The following is a 19,091-nucleotide window of genomic DNA, read 5'->3' on the forward strand; positions in this document are numbered from 1 at the left end:
TTCAGAGGACTGGGCTGCCAGCAGAACGGGTAAAAATGCAAAAGGAAATGTATGAAACTAAATAAGTGTCAGAAAAAACCCAGCAAAGACACTGAAAATGGAGAAGGACAGTCCTGCTTCTGCACTGCAGTACTATTGAACTGTGGACAAGGGTGTTTTGAGGATTAGCTGGGGTTTATCAGATATTTTTCTCATCTTGTGCCTTGATGTTCCTCCATAAATTGGCAATGATAGATGACAAGGCTCTATTTTTCTTCCAAATTCCTTGAATAAAGCCTTGCTATTTGCTATCCTCATGAAAGCTTCTTTTATACCTTGAACCTCCTCAGAAGAGCTGCCCATTTTTGCTTGATTTCATAAATTTAAACGAAGTTTCAGCCTTGGAAATAAATGGCTACACCATCCAGCCCTTCAGCAGCAGCTATATCTGAATGTCAAGGTTACAGAGTGGTCTGTGGAGGCCAAGGCTATTTTGTCTAATAAAAATGGAAATTCAAGGTCTGAGGCTTCCTCAATCAATGGAGATCTAGTCACTCATTTAAAGGGCTTTAGAATTGCTCAATAGAGAAGGCTGTCATGGAGTGAGGAACAGGACACAGGTCTCCTGGCTCCAATCCTCCCTTGCACCTAATAGGTTTTGTGCCTCTCCATTCTCCCGCTAGGCTGAATGCTGGAGCTGTCCTAACGTGAATGAGAGCTCATCTCTTGGCTCTGCCCCTTTTCCAAAGACTCTTCTGGAGAAACTGTGAGAGATGTGTCTGTTATGCTGGATGGAGAATCATGGAATCAGAGAACTGTTTTGGTTGGAAGAGACCTTTAAGGTCATCAGGTCCAACCATTAACCAAGCACTTCCAGGTCACTAATAAATTATGTCCCTCAGCACCACATCTTCATGGCTTTGAAATCCATCCAGGGATGACAACCCCACCACAACCCTGGGCAGCCTGGGCCAGGACCTAACAACCCTTTCAGGGAGGAAGATTTCCTTAATATCCAACATAAATCTTCCCTGGCACAATTTGAGGTTGTTTCTCTTGTCCTATCATTTGCTGCTTGGGACAAGAGACGAACCCCCACCGGGCTCAAAGGTCCTTTCAGGGAGGTAAAGGGGTTTGAGAACCTTTGCTCCTCTTACTACTTAGTCCTCTTAGTTGTTAGATGTCTCATTCTCCTGGGAGACAGCACATGAAACCACAGTGGCCTGAGATGGTGCTCTGGCTCCTGCTGAGTCCAATGGCAAGGTTCCAGTAAACGTGCAGAAGGTCAGCACTGGCCTCATTGCTTTAGCAGATCTCTATTTTTGTCAGGAAGGATTAAAAGGTGGGGGAAAAGGCTCCTCTCCAGTTACAGCTATCACTTTAGCCTGGATAAGTGTTATCACCTTCTACCCTTTGGCTATTAACATGAAGCATCCCCATCTTATTTTAGCCTCCTTCAACCAAATTCATTGCTGGAGTCCTGCTGCTGACATCAGCCACAGTCACATGAGCTTAAATATGGCCTTGGAACCTCGACCAAGGAGACCTCCACATTTATTCCCCTTATTTATAGGCAGCCCTGCTTCTCCCCTGCTTGCCAGCTAAATCTTCTCCTGGTAATTTCTTCAAACACAAACTGAAGTCCTTTAGCTTGCTACCAGCTGCTGCTGGAATAAAATTTCCACTGAAATCTCCCATTTGAATTGCAAAGAAAATGCTCCTCAAAAGGCTTGCTCCCCTCCAAGGGGACTGCAGGGCAGGGATGAGGATGTTGAGCACTGCTCCTCAAAGGTCTGCATCCTCCTGAGGCCAGGAGATGAAGAGACATCACCACTCAGGAGGATACGCTTTGGGAGGTGTGTCTTGGCTCTGGGAGCTACCAGCCCCAAGTCCCAGCCATGGAAAGTCTCCACTTGTTCTGCCCAGCCTGGGAATTTCGTAGGACAGCGTGGAGCCAAGGTGGCGGCTTCCCATGCGCAGAGGAAGCGGAGCGGGAGAGGGGTGGAGGTAAGGACGGGGGAGCAGAGGTGAGTGAGGCCATCAGACAAATTTAGAACATCCTCCTCTTCCAAATTTAATCTTCGATAGACAACGAGCTTCAAAGGGAGGGAAGCCACTGTGACTTCCTTCCAGCGGCGCTGACGCGCTCTGCTTGATTGTTTAAGTATATACTTTTTGAATATTTTATGAAGAGGTTTAATATGTGTGTGGTGTTGAAAAGGGCCTCCTGAGGAGGGTTGTTTTTTCTTTCCCCTTTGCCTAGCCATCAGGGAGCAGAGCTGCCAAGCCCTGAAGTTCAGCTTTATCGCATTTTATTATTCTTGTAGAAAATGTACTTTTTTTTTTTCCCCACTGTAAATTAAGTTCCTTATGTTACCATTATACTTTAAAATCATGGCACTCTCTGGCCTTTAAATATGTATGGAGAAAGGTACCTCTTGCTAATACTAAACAGATGCCAGCTAGCTCTAAAGAGCATCTCTGTAATTAGTAAGCCCAGGCTAAAACACACAATTCAAAACTTTCATTTTGCTTAACATGATTTTAATTCTGGGGAAAAGGGGGAAACAAAAAGGCACTTTCAGTCTTGTCAGATGTGTCTGGTCACTGTCTGGTTCCATCTGCATTTGCCACATCAGTGTTAAAGCATAAAATCGTAGAACTGTTGAGGTTGGAAGAGCCTTTTGCGATCGTCAAATCCACTGCCACTAAACCACATCCCTCAGAACCACACCCACACATCGTTTATATCCCTCCAGGGACAGTGACTTCACCACTTCCCTGGGCAGCCTGTTCCAATGCCCAAGAACTCTCTGTGAAGAAACTTTTCCTCATATCCAACCCGATCCTCCCTTGGCACAACTTGAGGACATTTCCTCTTGTCACTTGTATGTGAGAAGAAAATGACTCCCATCTCACTCCAATCTCCTTTCAGGGAGTTGTAGAGAACCAGAAGGTCTCCCCTCAGCCTCCTCTTCTGAAGACTAAGCAACCCCAGCTCCCTCACTTGTTCCTCATCAGATTTGTGTTCAAAGCACTTCACCAGCTTAGTTGCTGCTCTTTGGAACTGTTCCAGCACTTCAATGCCCCTCCTGTAGTGCAGGGCCCAAAACTGACCCCAGTATTTGAGGTGTAGCCTCACCAATGCCAAGTAGAGTGGGACAATCACATCCCTAGACCTGCTTGACACACTATTCCTGATGCAAGCCAAGATGCCATTGGCCTTCTTGGCCACCTGAGCACACTGCTGGCATGATTAACCTAGAGCAACCTGTTCTAGCTGCAAATGTCCCTGCTGACTACAGAGTGGTTGGACTAGACAGCCTTTAAAGGTTCTTTCCCACCCAAACTATTCTATGATTCCGTGATTAAGCCCCATCTCTCTCATCATCTTCTACAATATTCCTGAATTTTCCAGGTGGTTCTGGATAGAGACACCACAGCTGGATTACATTGAGAGCACTTACATGAAGCCCATGTTTCGTACTACTGTCAGAAGAGAGCTGGCGCTCCTAAAGGAAGCAACTGTCCTGCCATGCCTCCTTCCCCAGAGCAACATCACCAATCATAGCCCCACAGCCCTCATTCCTTTGTCTTTGGTCTAGGCTGAAAATGGAATAACAAGCAACCGGACCACAAAGCCAACGATTGTGTATTCATGGGAGAGGTATAAGCACCAGCTCTCAAAGCCTGGAGCTGAAATTTCTTCAGAGCAGGAGTATTATTTAAACTGAACTCTGTTTAAACCACACTGCCATGCAAGACTAATGTTTGTCTGGATACGGAAAAAACAAATTGCATCCTGTGTAACAACAAGAAGAAGAGCAAAACCATTACACCACTGGGAAATTCCCATTTGTGGTCACCGGTGTGGCTCTTCCCTTGGTTGGCTTCAAAAGCTAAGGCAAGGTCATTCTGAAAAGAAAAACACTACACAGAATCTCAGCATGGTGGGGTTTGAAGGGACCTCTGGGGATCATCTAGTCCTACGGCCCTGCAAAACAGGGGCATCCACAGCAGCTTGCCTAGGTTCACAATGTCCAGTTGGGTTTGGAATCTCTCTAAAGGAGATTCCAGAACCTATCTGGGGAGACCGTTTAGGGCTCCAGCACCCTCACAACAAAAAAGCTTCTCCTCATTTTCAGATGGTGTATTCTGGGTTCCAGTTTGTGCCCATTGCCCCTTGTCCTGTCACTGAACACCACTGAGAAAAGTCTCGGCCTACCCTCTTGCCCCCAACCCTTTACCTCTTGCTGAGCATTGCTCAGATCCCCTCTGGTGCTGCTCTTCTCCAGGCTCAACAGCCCCAGGGCTCTCAGCCTTTGCTCTTCACAGAGATGCTCCAGGCCCCTCAGCATCTTTAGAGCCTTCACTGGACTCTCCCCAGTAGTTCTCTGTCTTTCGTGAAATGGGGAGCCCAGAACTAGACCCACTACTCCACTTGTGGCCTTATTAGAACCTCCCTTGACCTGCTGGTCACACACTTCTTGGCAGACTCCATTTGACTCTTGGTCTTCTTGGCCACAAGGACAAAATGCTGGCTCATGGCGAACTTTTTGTCCACCAGCATTCCTTCAGTGCGTCCTCAGTCCTAAAGAGCCTTCACATATCCTGCTGAAACAGCCAGACCTGCATCCTATGGTTCCTGCATCCTGTGGTTCCTGCCCCCTGGCTGCAAGGAGGCTGAAGCAGGTGAAGTTCAGGGCTCTGCTCTCTACAGACTCCTGAGTTATTTGTCTGCACATAACACCATGTATTTATTGTCCACATTCCAACCCACGGTTTTCAAAATTATTGGAAAATAAACTGCATTTTCTCTAGCAAATAGAGAATGTGGTGATAATAATAAACAGCTAATTATTCCCCTCAACCAAAGGCAACGTGCCTGACCTGCTGTCCAAGGGTGTACAGAGAGGTCATCTTTATGAGATGAATTTTCCCTCCAGTTTATTTTTCACACTTCAAGAATGTCAGAACACTACAAGTATTTATGAATTTAGGATTAAAATTGTCTATGTCACTAAGTCCCCTTCGTCCTGCCATGTTGTGATTTACCATCTGAAGTCATCCAGGTTGCTTCAGTGCCTGGTGGAAATCAATAAGCTGCTTTGAAGGTGTCTCATCTCTTTTTGTGACACACAGAGAGCCACAGCTACAGACCACAGCTTAGAAATGATGACCATCAGGCAAGGTAGTGACATGAATCATTCTAATGTTTGAGTTCTAGCTTCACACATGTTTTTAAAGTACTGTGAGATCCCAGAAATCATAGAATGGTTTGGCTTTGAAGGGACCCTAAAGACCATCTAGCTCCAAACCCCCCACCATGGGCAGGCACACTTTCCACTAGATCAGGTTGCTCAAGGCCTCATCCAACCTGCCCTTGAACAACTCCAGGGAGGGGACAACCACAACCTCCTTAGGCAACATGTTCCAGTGTCTCACCACCCTCATTGTCAAGAATTTCTTCCTAATCTCCAGCCTAAATGTCCTCTCCTCAAGCTTCAATCCATTCCCTCTAATCCTATCACAACAAGCCCTTACAAAATGGTGTGTGTGTGAATAAGTGTGGCAGCTACATATAGGAGCAGGAAATGTTCTTCCTAAACACTTTCAGAAAGATTACCTTACAAAATTAATATAAAACAGGCAAAATTATTTCCAGTAAAGAGATGAGGGAAATTGGACCTACAATGGGTAGCATGGCATCTTGACTAAGATCTGAGAGGATTTGGGCTACTGAATGAAAACCTCCAGTTATGATGTCCAAGTTTTGGATTTCAAAGACAGTCATACCTTAGGGAGGGCTTTTCTATTTGCTTATGTTGATGTTGCTTAAGATATGTGTGGAATGAGACCACCAACCACTCTGAAAGGTCAGATATCTCCCCTGCTTCTCAAGCAGAATAGCCTTGGCTGGTTGCCTCTGCAGTCTGAGGGGAAAGGGAATGTCTCACAAGCCTCCTATCCATCTGTTCTCTTTCAGTACCCTTATTCAGTAGAGATGAACTTCAAGTGGGACCCGAGAAGAGGATTTGTCATCCCCTCTCATTCCTTTGTTTACTCTGGAGTACTCACATGCACTGCCAATGTCAATGGAACTGTGTTCACCTCCTATTACCTAGCACAGAGACTGGGTGAGTGCACACCACATGCTGATGAGTGACCACAAAGTTTCTGCTGCGCAGTTCAGCCCCTGGCTATTATTTCTTGGTTGGTCTCAGTTAGGTTGGATACATCTAATTGGTATGGATCTGCAACAAGTCCAAGCTGGGATGCTAAAAGCAAACTTATTCTTCCCTCTTTTTGTTCTCTGTTCAATAGAACTTGGATTTGATCCACTCCTGGGCTTGATAAATGACCAAATGTTGAGGTAGCACAAAAAGGAAGAAGTATTTTAGTCAAACCCCACCAAGGCTTTGTTTGCTTGGATTGAGTTTTATTTACATTAAAGCAACGACAGGGTTAGGATAAACTGAACAGTAGCTTTCATTTTGCCTCTGGGTCATTAAACATACAAGACCATGCCATAAAAATCTCATTAAATGGCTAATTCAAATCTTTGGGGGTTTATAGAGTTTATTTTGGTGATTTACTAAACCCCTTCCCTCGTATTTACAGCTGAGCTTCAGCTCGGGATTGAAATCTGAATTTGAAGCCACATCACATTTTTGAGTGCTGAGGATTTATGTGAAGACAATCAGAATTTATTTTTCCGTTGTTTTCAGTGTATGTTCTTTCTCTCCTCATACATTATATTTTTGACAGCAGAGAGTGTATTGTGACTTCATTCCCATTAGCTCATGGCATCCTCCTATACAATTTAAACAACAGCCTTAGAAATTTGTGTGGCAGCCACATCAAAGTCCTGTAAATCTCTCTCCCTCTCTTTTTCTTCATTGTTTGACACAGCAGAGTTTTACTGGGCAGCAGTCAGACATGGGTATGGAGGACCATCAATGTAGTCTTGTTTCAGAGTTGATGGAGTTAAAGCATAGATAAATATGTAAGATCAGGATCTGAGGATGTCTATCAGAAAGGGAAAGCTGAGGGACTTGAGGCTTTTTAGTCAAGAGAAGTGCAGACTGAGGAGGGGATCTTCTCAATGCTTATAAATCCTTTGAGGGTGGGAAGGATGGGACCAGTGTTTTTCCAATGTTGCCCAGTGACAGAATGAAGGGTAATGGGCACAAACCTGAACATAGGAAATTCCATCTAAACATGAGGAGGAACCTCTTTACCTTGAGGGTAAAGAGCAGGGCTGCCCAGAGAGGTGGTGGAGTCTCCATCTCTGGAGCTATTCAAAGCCTGCCTGGACACAGTACTGTGCAACCTAATCTAGGTAAACCTGCTCTGGTGGGAGGCTAGACTAGATGATCTCCAGAGGTTCCTTCCAACCAGTCTGTGGTTGTCAGAGGGTGAGGTAGCTGGTCATCAGAGGGTAGAAGAAAAGCAGTTCATGTTCTGCAGAAATTATCCTCTCACAGATACAGGTTGAGGCCCTCAAAAGGATGTCACTCCTGAAAACTTTCTGAGAATGGCTGTGGAGCTAAACATGGCATGTGTGATGTTCAGGCACTTACCCAGCCAACCTAAATGTTTCTGTTGTGGGGGCATTTCCATGTTTCCACAGAAATGACAGAAGAAGGTGAGCTGTTTTGGAAACTGTGAGAGGAGAGGATGACAGAGATACAGTTGGACTATGAATTCCATCTTAAGAGTGCTGTGTAGTTCTCACTATGCTTTTTTGCATTTCAGAGGGCAGAGTACAGAACCTGGCTCTAAAAGCAACTCCCAAAAAACTCCTGGTTGGAGAAACTCTCTATCTGGAATGCAGAGCAGAAACCTTCATCAATGGGCGCATTGAGCTCATCTGGACATGTCCCAATGGGAGGGTAAGTTGATGATTGCAATTTCATGCAGTGTCCTCCTCCCCAAAAGAAAGATCTGTCCACAGGCCTGAGGAAACCAGAACTACTACTCCTTTTGAAAAACAATCAACCATTTGTAAACCTACAATTGCTTGTATTTCTTCTTTGGGGGAATCTAAAACTCATCTGCTCATCTTGAATCTGCAAATTAAACTGCAGGGCTGGGGTTCCTGGTTGAAGAGACACAGGGAACTACTGGGGAGAGTCCAGTGGAGGCCACAGAGATGATGAGCGGCCTGGAGCATCTCAGCATCTCTCTGAAAGGGAAAGGTTGAGAGCCCTGGGGCTGTTGAGCCTGGAGAAGAGCAGCCTGATCAATGCTCAGCAAGAGCTAAAGGGCGGGGGGGGGGGGGGGGGGGGGGGGGCAAGAGGATGGGTCCAGATTCTTCTCAGTGATTCCCAGCAACAGGACAAGGGACATGTAAGGGACTGAGCATTTGCTTTGATGTTCTCCTAAGGAAAATCCAAGGGCAGAAGGGGTATTTTCCAGATCCATTTATCTGAGCTATTACTCATGGCTCTATTTGATGCTTGGAATAAAAATGATTATTTTTTTCTCATCTTGTTGGTTCAGCAAATATACATTTCCAAGAAGCATTTAAGCCTCTTGGAAAAGTATAAAATGTGATTCCTAAAATGAATGACACTGAAAAGACACTGAAAGAAGGTCAAGATTTTGCTTTGGTAAAATAAAACTACAGAAAAAAATAACACAGAATGCAGAGAAGTGCAAATAATCTGATGTTCCTGAATTTTCTTTCTGGAACCCCATGAGATGGTAGAAAGTTTTGTTTGGATTGGTTTGGTTTGGTGTTGTTTTGTTTCATTTTGGTTTGGGGTTTTGTTGGTGGTTGTTTTGGGTTGTTTTTTTTTTTCCCCTGTGAACCCTCCTTAGCTTTCTAATGTTATAGATGTAAAATTTCTTGGCCAAATCTCTGGGACCAAAAATCCCATCAGAAGCAATAGTGCTTTCTAAAGTTCTTCAGCAATTTGCATTGGCACATGCTTGTCATAATGTATTATATTTCTGTCATAATATGTTTCTTTTAGAAAGTAGGAGGTTTTAAAGACAGAAAAATACTGGCTGTGACCAAAAAAAACCCCTAAAAAACCTCAAGAAAAATCCCAAAGCACGACCCTGACCCTACAGATGGCCACAGCAGCTTTGCCCTGAGCTCCCTGGGCTGATCTGTGATGTATCCCCTCAGAGTTCAGCAGAGAACCACCAAGGTTCCACTCCCTTTGTCTCTCTTATTAGACTTGAAAAAATGGAAAAGAAAAAAACAAAAATCACATGAGAGCTCTTTTTGCTGCATTGCCTTTTATAGAATCCCAGAATCATAGAATCATTAAGGCTGGAAAAGACTTTTAGGATCATGGAATCCAACCGTCAACCCAACGCCGCCACAGACATTAAACCATGTCCCATAGTGCCATGTCCACACATTTCTTGAACACTTTCAGGGATGGTCTCTCCACCACTTCCCAGGGCAGCCTATTTTATGTTATTTATTTTAGCAATGGGGAGATCTGATAATTTTGGTACAAATCACTGCTTTTCTTCACTGGCAGACTGGGAATGGATGAACACAGTAATCCACTGTATGCTGGTTTTGAGCCCTTTTGTTTCTTTCTAACTTCCAGCACCCATATCCTAGAAGAACAATAGACCAGAGTGGCATGGTGTATAAGGTTGGCAGCACCCTGACAATTGAAAATGTCACCATGCAAGACGGAGGCCTGTACACATGCAAAACATTCAATGTAACAAGGTTGGAGGCCAATGTCACAGTGACAGTGTATGGTAAGTTCTGCTGCTAAACCACAACACCCAAGAACCAGACTGGTCAGCCTAAAGGTGAACTCCATGTTATTAACTTTGTTGACATGCAGCTGACATTGTGCCAACTAGTTAAAACAAGCATTAATCACCTATGAAATCCCTAAGCAATCCATGAGAGTCAACACCCAAAGAAGCTTCAGAGAAGCTTCAGAGACTTCAAGACTGAAACATGCCTGAGGGCATGGATGGATGCAGACCTTACAACTACATTTAGAGCTTATAACTACATTTCAATATCTGAAGGAGACCTCCAGGAAGGCTGGAGAGGGACTGCTTAGAGGGGTTGTGATGGTAGGACAAGGGGCAATGGTTTGAAACTAAAGCAGGGCAGATTTGTGTTAGACATAAGGAGGAAGTCCTTCACTATGAAGGTGGTAAAATACTGGAGCAGGTTACCCAGGAATGTGGCTGGGACCCCATCCCTGGTGACATTCAATATCAGACTTCATGTGGTACTGGGCAGCCTGATCTAATTGGAGATGTCCCTGCTCACTACAGTGGGGTTTGACAAGATGTCCTTTGGAGGTCTCTTCCAACCCAATGCAATCTGTGAACTGTCTGGAGAAAGCTGGCACCAAGTGTGGTTGCTGATGCCCTGGAGAATCTGGCATTCACATGGCCAAGAGATATTCCAGAAGTCTTGACACACTGCTCCAGGGGCAATGTAGATGCACATTCTCTGCTTTACACATCAAGCCCTTCATCTGGAGATAGCCCTTCCTGGCCATGGCTGAGCTTCACAGGTGGACTGGATAACAGTGTGTCATTCCATTTGGCTCTCAGCTTCTGCTGATCTGTACTGCAAAAACTCCAGGCTGAACAGAAGGCAATTCAAAGACGTGAGCAGTGTACTGTGGCAGATCTGGCATTACTTGTCCTCCTGTTCCTTTCCCTTTCCAGACAAACCTTTCCTTACGGTTTCACACAAGAAAGGGCCTTACTACGAGATTACATCAGGACACAAGTCACTGAAACTAGCTGCAAAGGTGGATGCCTTTCCTCGTCCAAGTGTCACCTGGTGAGTACCATCCTCATGAGCAAGCTTAGGCATATGTGATGACCTGGAGACATTCCAGTTCAGGCTGCATGAAGCTCTGAGCAGCCTGCTCTAGCTGCAGATGTCCCTGCTTACTTCAGGGTGCTGGACCCTGTGCATTCTATGATTTTATGATTCTATGACCTTTTGAGGGGCTAAAATAGATTTTACCCTGTTCCTTACCACATGCTTAAAAGAGGAGAGCTGGGAATGCTCATAGCTGTGGTCCCACAGCACAGCTAAAGAGATGTGACTCCTTTCTGTACTGACATGCACTGTGAAGCTGGGCAAGCCATACCTCTTTCCCATGCTGTTTTTTCTCCCCTGGTCACTCAGGAAAGGTCTCTGCAGGAAAAACGGGGCTTTCCTGTACCCTGGACAAAGAACTGTTTGGAAGATTGAAGCAGAATGCAAGTGGGGAAGGGTTACCAGTTTGCCATCAGTACTGGTGATCAGTCTGCAAGGAGGTAGTGCAGAACAGAAATCTGCAGGAGATATTCTCAACATGAGAAATTGTTTCCCTTCATAGTTTTGAATAATTTTCTCCAACCCTACACTATTGTCACATCCTTGCAGACAGTGCAGTGAATCCTCCTGAGCAAACTGAAGTCTTCACCAGGACTGTGATGGATCAGCTTAATAGGAGGGACAACATGTCAGCAACTCCAGGAGACATTTATTTCTCTCTCTACCCTTTCATCACTTGTTCTCTCTCTTGCTACATTTTCTCTACTTCATTCTGCAGGGGGTCTTTAACAACTCCATTCAACCTCTTGTACATCTTTAACTGTATGAAACTCTGTATGACAGCTGCCACGGGTTTGCCTGTGCTGGCAGAGTAACAGAATCAAAGAATTGTTTTGGTTGGAAGAGACATTTCAGCTCATCGAGTCCCACAGTTAACCCAGCACTGCCAGGTCACCACTAAACCATGTCCCTCAGCACCACGTCTACATGGCTTTGGAACCCCTCTAGGGATAGGGATTCCAGGCCTTGACAACCTTTTCAAGGAAGAGATTTCTCCCAGTGCCCAACCTAAACCTCCCCTGGCACAACTTGAGGCCATTTCCACTTGTTCTGTCATTTGTTCCTTAGGAGAGACCAATCCCCACCTAGTTCAAACCTCCTTTCAGGGACTTGTAGAGAGCAATGAGGTCTCCCTTCAGCCTCTTTTTCTCCAGGCTACACAACCCCAATTCCCCCAGCTGCTCCTGGGAAGACTTGTTCTAAAGTCCCTACACCAGCTTTGTGGCCACTCTAGCCTCTCAACATCCTTCTTCTGAATCTAGGATTGGAAGTGTGTCCTCACCAGTGCCCAGTGCAAGGGCATGATCCCTGCCCTGGTCGTGCTCATCACACTATTGCTGATCCAAGCCAAGATGCTGGTGACCTCCTTGGCCACCTGGGCACACACTGGCTCCTATTCAGCCACTGTCAGACCAACATCCCTAGGTCCTTTTCCCACAGGCAGCTTTCCAGCCAAGGTGGATGGGCTGAGGTAGCATCTGCACAGTGCACTTCTCCTTGGCCAGCTGAGTGCTGCTCAGGGCAGCCTGGGTCAGCACAAGTTACTGGTCAGGGAAGAAGTTCCTGCATTATTTTAACATGAAATTCTCTAGTATTCAGTCAGATGGGTGGAATCAGTGCTGCCAGGAGATGTTTTTAATTGTTGCTGCTACTTAGATGGAAGTATCTTTGTGATTAGAAGTGGGGACCATCCCCCTTTTCTCAGCCAAGGCTTTGTCCTCGGGGCTCAGTATGGAGCTGCTTGGTAGCTGCCTGGGACCACCAGCACTGCCTTCCCTGCATGTTCAAAGCTACAGCTGTTGATGTTGGAAGTCTCTCAGTGCAGTTGTTTAAATGAGTGTAAAGGAAGTTTGCAGCATTCTCAGGCAGTAGGACACATGCTCCAGCTTCTCCTTCCACCAAGTCTAAAACTCTGTGTGTGGCAAAGTCCTGCCTGTTTCATAATCCTAATCCAAATCTGTATATTGTATTAGCAGTGCAGTCTGCTCATGCAGACTCTGCTCTCCTACTCCTAGCTGGTGAAGACCTTCCTCTCATCTCTCAATTCTCCAAGTAACAGGCTTTAGGTTTTTAAGGCACAAGAAAGGGCCATATAGACATGTTCTCTCTCATGAGGAAAGGCTGAGAGACCTGGGGCTCTTCAGGTTGGAAAAGAGAGCCTGAGGGAGGATCATCTCAATGCTGATCAATAGCTATAGGGTAGAGGTCACAAGAATGGTGCTCAGCTCTTCTCAGTAGTGGACAGTGATAGGACAAGGAGTAATGGGCTCAAACTAGAACACAGCTTTCATTTGAACTCAAGGAGAAACTACTGTAGGGCAAAGCACCGACCCAGGTTGCTCACAGATGTTGTGAAGTCTCTTTCTCTGGAGACCTTCAAGACCCACCTGGACATGATCCTGTGCAACCTGATCTAGATATGCCTGCATTAGCAGGGGGGGGTTGGACTACATGATCTCCAGAGGTCACTCCAAACCCTCACCACTCTATGATTCTATGAAAGACAATTCTGCTTCATTAATAATGGCTTTAAAACTGGTTACAAATTCTGGCTAACCCCTGGTTTCCTGAACCTATTACTGTATCTCCAGCAGAACTTGAGGGCATCCAGATGGACATTTCTGATCAGAGTTGAGCATGCTGGCAGTGTTGGATTAATGATTGGACTCGATGGTCTTAAAGGTCTCTTCTGACCAGAACAATTCTCTGCTTCTGTGTGAAAGGCACCACTCACTCAGATCCATTCAAATGCCTTTTCCTTGTTTGCTGGCTGTTTGCTGGATGAAGCCATTGCACAGCACTGCAGAGGCTACTCACAGTTAGGACAGGAGGAAGGAAGAGCTGTCCAGGTCAAGCAGTGGTTATAGATCTGTGTTTCCCTTCCTATTTCTGAAGGATGACTCTTTACTCATCCTCATTTGGGTAACTGGTTTTCTGAGAGTTTCTGCATGTACATGATGAGCCTTGATGGAACTTTCAAAACAGGTACAAAGATGGCAAACTGATCATGGACAACCACACTTGCTATGAGCCTGATCCAATGAAGTACCGACTGGGCATAAGAGATGTGAGACCAAAGCATGCTGGGAACTACACCATCGTCTTGAGCAATGCAAAGTATGGCCTCTATAAGAACCTCACCATGCAGCTGGTAGTGACAGGTAAGGACTTCTTGGTGTTTATAATGAGGTCTACTGGGTTCTTTCTCATTTCTGATATGATCCTACTTTAACAATCAGTAGGAATGGGTGACATGAGCTAAACCAGTACTCTGTAGAGCTTATTAGATGACCACCTTACCTAGGAGTCACTGAAGATCCCCCTCATGTAACCCTACATTAAATTAAAGCAACAGAATGGAGAGCTGCTATGAGGAGTTAGTCTGAAACAATGTCATCTAAAGTCACTTGCCACTGAGATACTGCATCTCAGAAATAGCCTGTGTCAGGACAGTGTCTCCACAGAAATGGCTTGAAAGTGAACTTACATTTGAATAGGAATTTGGTTCGACAGGTAGTAGTGAGGTACTCAAGCTAGGGGCACAGAGATGGAAGCTTTATCCCTTGAGATTACAAACTAGTTTGAGCAAAGATCTGGAGAATATCTGCTGGGGCAGAAAAAGTCCCAATAAGGCCGATGGAAGGAAGCAGATAAGCTACTACCCTGACTTTTATTTCTCTACAGAAATATTTTCTAAGCCTGTATTTTCTGTACTGTCATTTATCTGCTGGGAGCACTTGACAGACAGGCTCATCTTGAGGGGAATCTGGAGAAAACTGAAGTAAAAGGTGGTGTGAACTGAAGCAGGTTGATTTGGCACAGAGGGAAAATAGACACTGGAATCACATTTATTAATCTCCCCGGCTGGGATAACAGAGAACAGAGCCACATTGTCTCTCTGCACATCCAATGCCCCTTTTAATCCACTGAATATTTGGCAGCAGAGATTGAATCATGAGGCCAAGCAGAAGTTCAGCAGAAGTTAGCTCTGCTCCCCTTTGTGTTTCCCCAGGCAGTGAGATAGAGAGAGTGGTGAATTCTGTGGTGAATTATTTTACCCCTATCCTCTTTGCACCCCTAAATTGTTTCAATTGTCCTGTTTTGTGTATTTAAGTACTGCTGCACCATGTACTTTCCAGCATTGAACAGGCTGTCTAGGGAGATGGTGGGGGTCCCATCCCTGGAGGTGTTCAAAGAACATGCAGACATGGCACTTTGGGCCTGTTTTAGAGGGCATGGTGATATTGGGTTGATGGTTGGACTTGATGATCTTAGATGCTCTGATTCTCTGATTTGTGGTTTTCTTATTTCAGTTTTCTCCTCTCAGAAAGGAATGATGCCTAAAAAATTGAGAACTTGTCACTTAGGCACAGTTGGTTTATTAAAAATTCTAAATAAGATATGATAGCTTGAACCAGCTTAAACATTACAGAAACTAAAGTGTGATTTAAGAGTGGAGAGAGACAAGGGCATGCTGATGGTCAGGTACTCCTCAGTTGATGAGGAAGAATGTGTTAAGATACAGGAATTAGTTCACTTGAGATTGTTTATTCATACAATGGTTCTGCTGCCTTGTTAAGAGAATGGAAACATTCAGAGGAAGAGAAAATTAAGAATGATAATAAACTATCTTGTCAAGGTAAATATTGGTGGTTGCATGCAGAAGAGAATGTTTACTTGAAGAGCAGCCATTCCCCAAATAGGCATAGAAAAAACAAACAGACCTTGTTTGTATCTGCAAGATGCTATTTCAGGATTAAACCATCCCATGCTCTTAACTGCAGAAGAAGCCTTTCATCTTTGTTGGATGTACAAGGATGTGGTATTCTGGCTCTCACACGCAGTCTGTGCCATGCATGGTGCTCATTGTTAATACTTTGGAGAGAGACTCCCATCAGGAATAATTATTTAATCGCAGACCCATCATTTCTCAAGAGTCTGCAAAGCCCAGCAGCTGAAGGAATGTTACCAGTTGGAGAAGATGTTGCAGAAAAAAATTAATAGAATCAAGGAACCAAGGAATCATTTTGGTTGGAAAAGACCTTTACAATCATCTAGTCCAACCATTCACTAACTCTACCGCATCTGGTGCTAAACCATGTCCCTCAGCACCACATCTCCATGTCTTTTAAACACCTGGTGGGGGCTGGAAGGGTCCTCTGGAGACGACCTTGTCTAACCCCCCTGATAAAGCAGGGTCACCCAGGCAGGTTGTCCAAGGCCACAACGTCCAGGTGGGTTTGGAATCTCTCTAGAGAAGCAAGCCTCTCTTTGCTAATAAAAGAAATTCATCCTAGAAAGAGTTTTGGAACTAAAAGTTGCAAACAATGAGGAATTTGCCTTGATTGGAGACAGGACCAATATAAAATCCTCCTAATGTATAATCTAAATCTAGCTTCTAGGAAATCTCTCTTTCCTGTGCCAAGTTCTCTTGAGGTCACAGTATTGCTCCTCAAAAGCCAGGCTGAGGGGTTTAAAGATCAGAGCTGAATTGGTGAAAGTGAGTGAGTTCTGACCTATATTATAAAAGAAACGATGGAGAAGTAGTAAATATGCTTTAGAATGAGAAGATAAATGTCACTGGAATGTGTTGCTGCAAGGGCATACTGCATCTAAGAAACTATAAGTGAGCACACAGCCCCCTCTCCTGTGAGTCTCTTCATGGTTGATGCTCCCGAGTATCACAGGTGGCATAACTGACAGTAACTGTTACTTGAAGTAGGTGTGGAGGAGGTTGAAGATTAATAGTGTTGGGAATTGATGAACAAACAGCAGCAGGAGTTATCAAACTGTGGTATATTAGCTTTTGCAGCGTGTTTAATTCAATACTAATGGCAGCAGAAGATAAATCTTCAGGCAGGATATGAATCACAGAATCATACAATCACAGAATGGTTTGGGTTGGAAGGGACCTTAAAGATCATCTAGTTCCAACCTCCCTGCCCTGAGCCGGGTCACCTCCTACTAGACCAGGCTGCTCAAGGTCCCATCTCATTTGGCTTTGAACACTGCCAAGCTTGGAGCCTCTGTAACTTCTCTGGACAACCTGTACCAGTCCCTCATCACTCTCATGGGAACGTATTTCCTCCTCATGTCTAATCTAAATCTAGCTCCTTACAGTTTGAAGCCATCTCCCCATATCCTATCACTCCATACCTTTGTAAAAAAGAGGTAAGAGCTTGAGCCCTGCAGGACAGGAGCTTGTATGGCATGTGTCCTGACCTGCTGGAAGACCAGCAGTGCTGCAGGCTTTCCTTGGAGTCACCTCCCATATACTTAACTGGTAGCAATCACAGTGGTTCTGACTGTTCAAGGAACCTCATTCCATGGTAATGAGCAAGGTATTGGGAGCTATTTCCCCTCTAAAGTTTGATATGGCCATAAAAGTGAGGAGTGTGTGCAGAAGTATCAAACAATTCAGCTCCACAGAGGCTTGAAGGAGCAAAACAGGCAGATAACTTCAGAGCTGTGGGGTGGGAACTGATAGCAAAGCTGGCCTGAGGCAAGGAGCTGGTTGACAAGATGCAGGAAGGAACATGCTGCCTGGCCTGGGGGAGTATCCTGCTGCTATTCCAAAAATGTCTTTTTAAGAAGTGGCTTAGCTGTGTCTCTGGTCACCAACGTGCGCCCACCGCAGCTGGAATTTAATCTTGCAGGAGCACATATCTCCCTTGTGGAGTCACCTTGGCTCATTGCAGGACTCCGGTCCCCAGGAGGTAGCTGAGTGCATGTTCAAAACACTCCTGCTTTACATATTTACACATCAAACACTGTCCAAGAAGCGGCGGGTTGCTGTGTTTTTGTTTTGTTTGATTAAATTCTTATTGAGAAAAGCTTCAAGAAAATAATGTCCTGAAGAATTTGAAGGGGAGGGAGCAAGGAGAAGGAACAATCCTAGCAAACAGCTGGTGGCTGCACATCTGAGCCAGCCAAGAAGGAGAAATGTGGGAGAAAAAAGTTATTCCAGGCTGGAGTACAAAGCAGTTTCTGAACAAAACACAAACATAAAACCCTCCAATCTACTTATGGGCAAGCAGACTGCATTTCATTCTCACCCTTGTAAAAGTCATCTGCATGGAGCAAGGTTCTTGCTGAGCCCTTCTGGAGCAGTCAGCATGCTCTGACCGTCACGTTGCGTGTGAAGATTGTACTGAAGCAAAAGTTAATTCAAAAATTGGAAGAATAACCTCCTTCATCACTTTGCCATTCTTTTTTGTCCCAGACTTTCTCTCCTGTATTCCCTCAAGGCTCTTCCAGCAAATATTGCTTTGGGTTCCAGCTGCCCTAGTCAATTGAAATTACATTCCCTCATAGAGTCCTTGATCCCCCAAGCTTGTGTCTTCTATCTATAAGAAATGCAGGATTAAGTGCTGGAAACAGCCTCTGCCATAAGCAGCATTAATTTACAAGCTCCTTATGAATTCCCTCTCTCCTAGGCAAAGGCTAGAACAAAAGGGGATGCATGGAAAATTCACATGTGCATTGTCGCATGCTCCTTGTTATGGTAGTGAGGTGACCAGATACACCTTGATTTGTTCCTAGGGAGAATTAGCTCCAGGGCACTTAGTGATGCAGATGTTTCCCTACTCTGCAGTTGGGCCAGCTCTTCATATTTGGTTTAAAATCAAAGGCAAAGGGACTTCTGTGCCTGACCTACTTTGGCTTGCAAGGGATGAGTTGACATCAAAGGAGTCCCCAGTGATCTCCACAGAAGTTAATAAATACACGGTGATCCATGTGAGCAGTACCCCATCACCTACATGAGACCCAGAAAGAGTCTGAAGAGAGAAATGAGCTTCAGGATGAGGCAAACACATCGGGGCTATGCCAGTTTAAAGAAAAAGAGCTCTGAGAGAGTTCTCAATTAAAGAGTTGAAGACAGAGTGGAGCCTCTCACAGTCCTTTGTGCATGGAAGAGACACTGAAATCCCTAAGGTGGACACTGTTGCACTGTAAGAAATATGAATTTCTTTGGATTATTAGAGCAAACCCAACCAATGTTTGGATTAGAGCCAGATACCAGAAGCAGGGCTACACTGCACGATGAAGGCTGAGAGATCGGGGGCTGTTGAGCCTGGAGAAGAGCAGCCTGTGAGGGGAACTGATCAACGCTCAGCAAGACCTAAAGGGTGGGGGGCAAGAGGATGGGGCCAGATTCTTCTTCAGTAGCGCCAAGTAACAGGACAGGGGGCAACAGGCACAAAGCAGAATCAAGGAAGTTCCATCTTAAGATGAGGAGAAACTTCTTTGGTGTGAGGGTGCTGAAGCCCTGGAG

General features: G+C 45.0%; 1 protein-coding gene across 2 annotated transcripts in view; it reads left to right on the forward strand.

Moving 5' to 3' along the window:
* The window catches only part of LOC137447939 (vascular endothelial growth factor receptor kdr-like), a 153,283-nt gene that overhangs the window by 62,166 nt on the left and 72,026 nt on the right, over positions 1 to 19,091 (forward strand). For both annotated transcript variants that reach the window (XM_068151957.1, XM_068151958.1), the window contains exons 5-9: positions 5,966 to 6,116; positions 7,738 to 7,874; positions 9,555 to 9,714; positions 10,654 to 10,771; positions 13,802 to 13,977. In XM_068151957.1, coding sequence (XP_068008058.1) covers positions 5,966 to 6,116; positions 7,738 to 7,874; positions 9,555 to 9,714; positions 10,654 to 10,771; positions 13,802 to 13,977 — 742 coding nt within the window. The remainder of the gene's footprint in view (positions 1 to 5,965; positions 6,117 to 7,737; positions 7,875 to 9,554; positions 9,715 to 10,653; positions 10,772 to 13,801; positions 13,978 to 19,091) is intronic.

The sequence above is a fragment of the Melanerpes formicivorus genome, unplaced genomic scaffold (genome assembly GCF_026170545.1).
Source record: "Melanerpes formicivorus ecotype bairdi unplaced genomic scaffold, bMelFor1.0.p_v2 SCAF_22, whole genome shotgun sequence".
Lineage (NCBI taxonomy): Eukaryota > Metazoa > Chordata > Aves > Piciformes > Picidae > Melanerpes > Melanerpes formicivorus.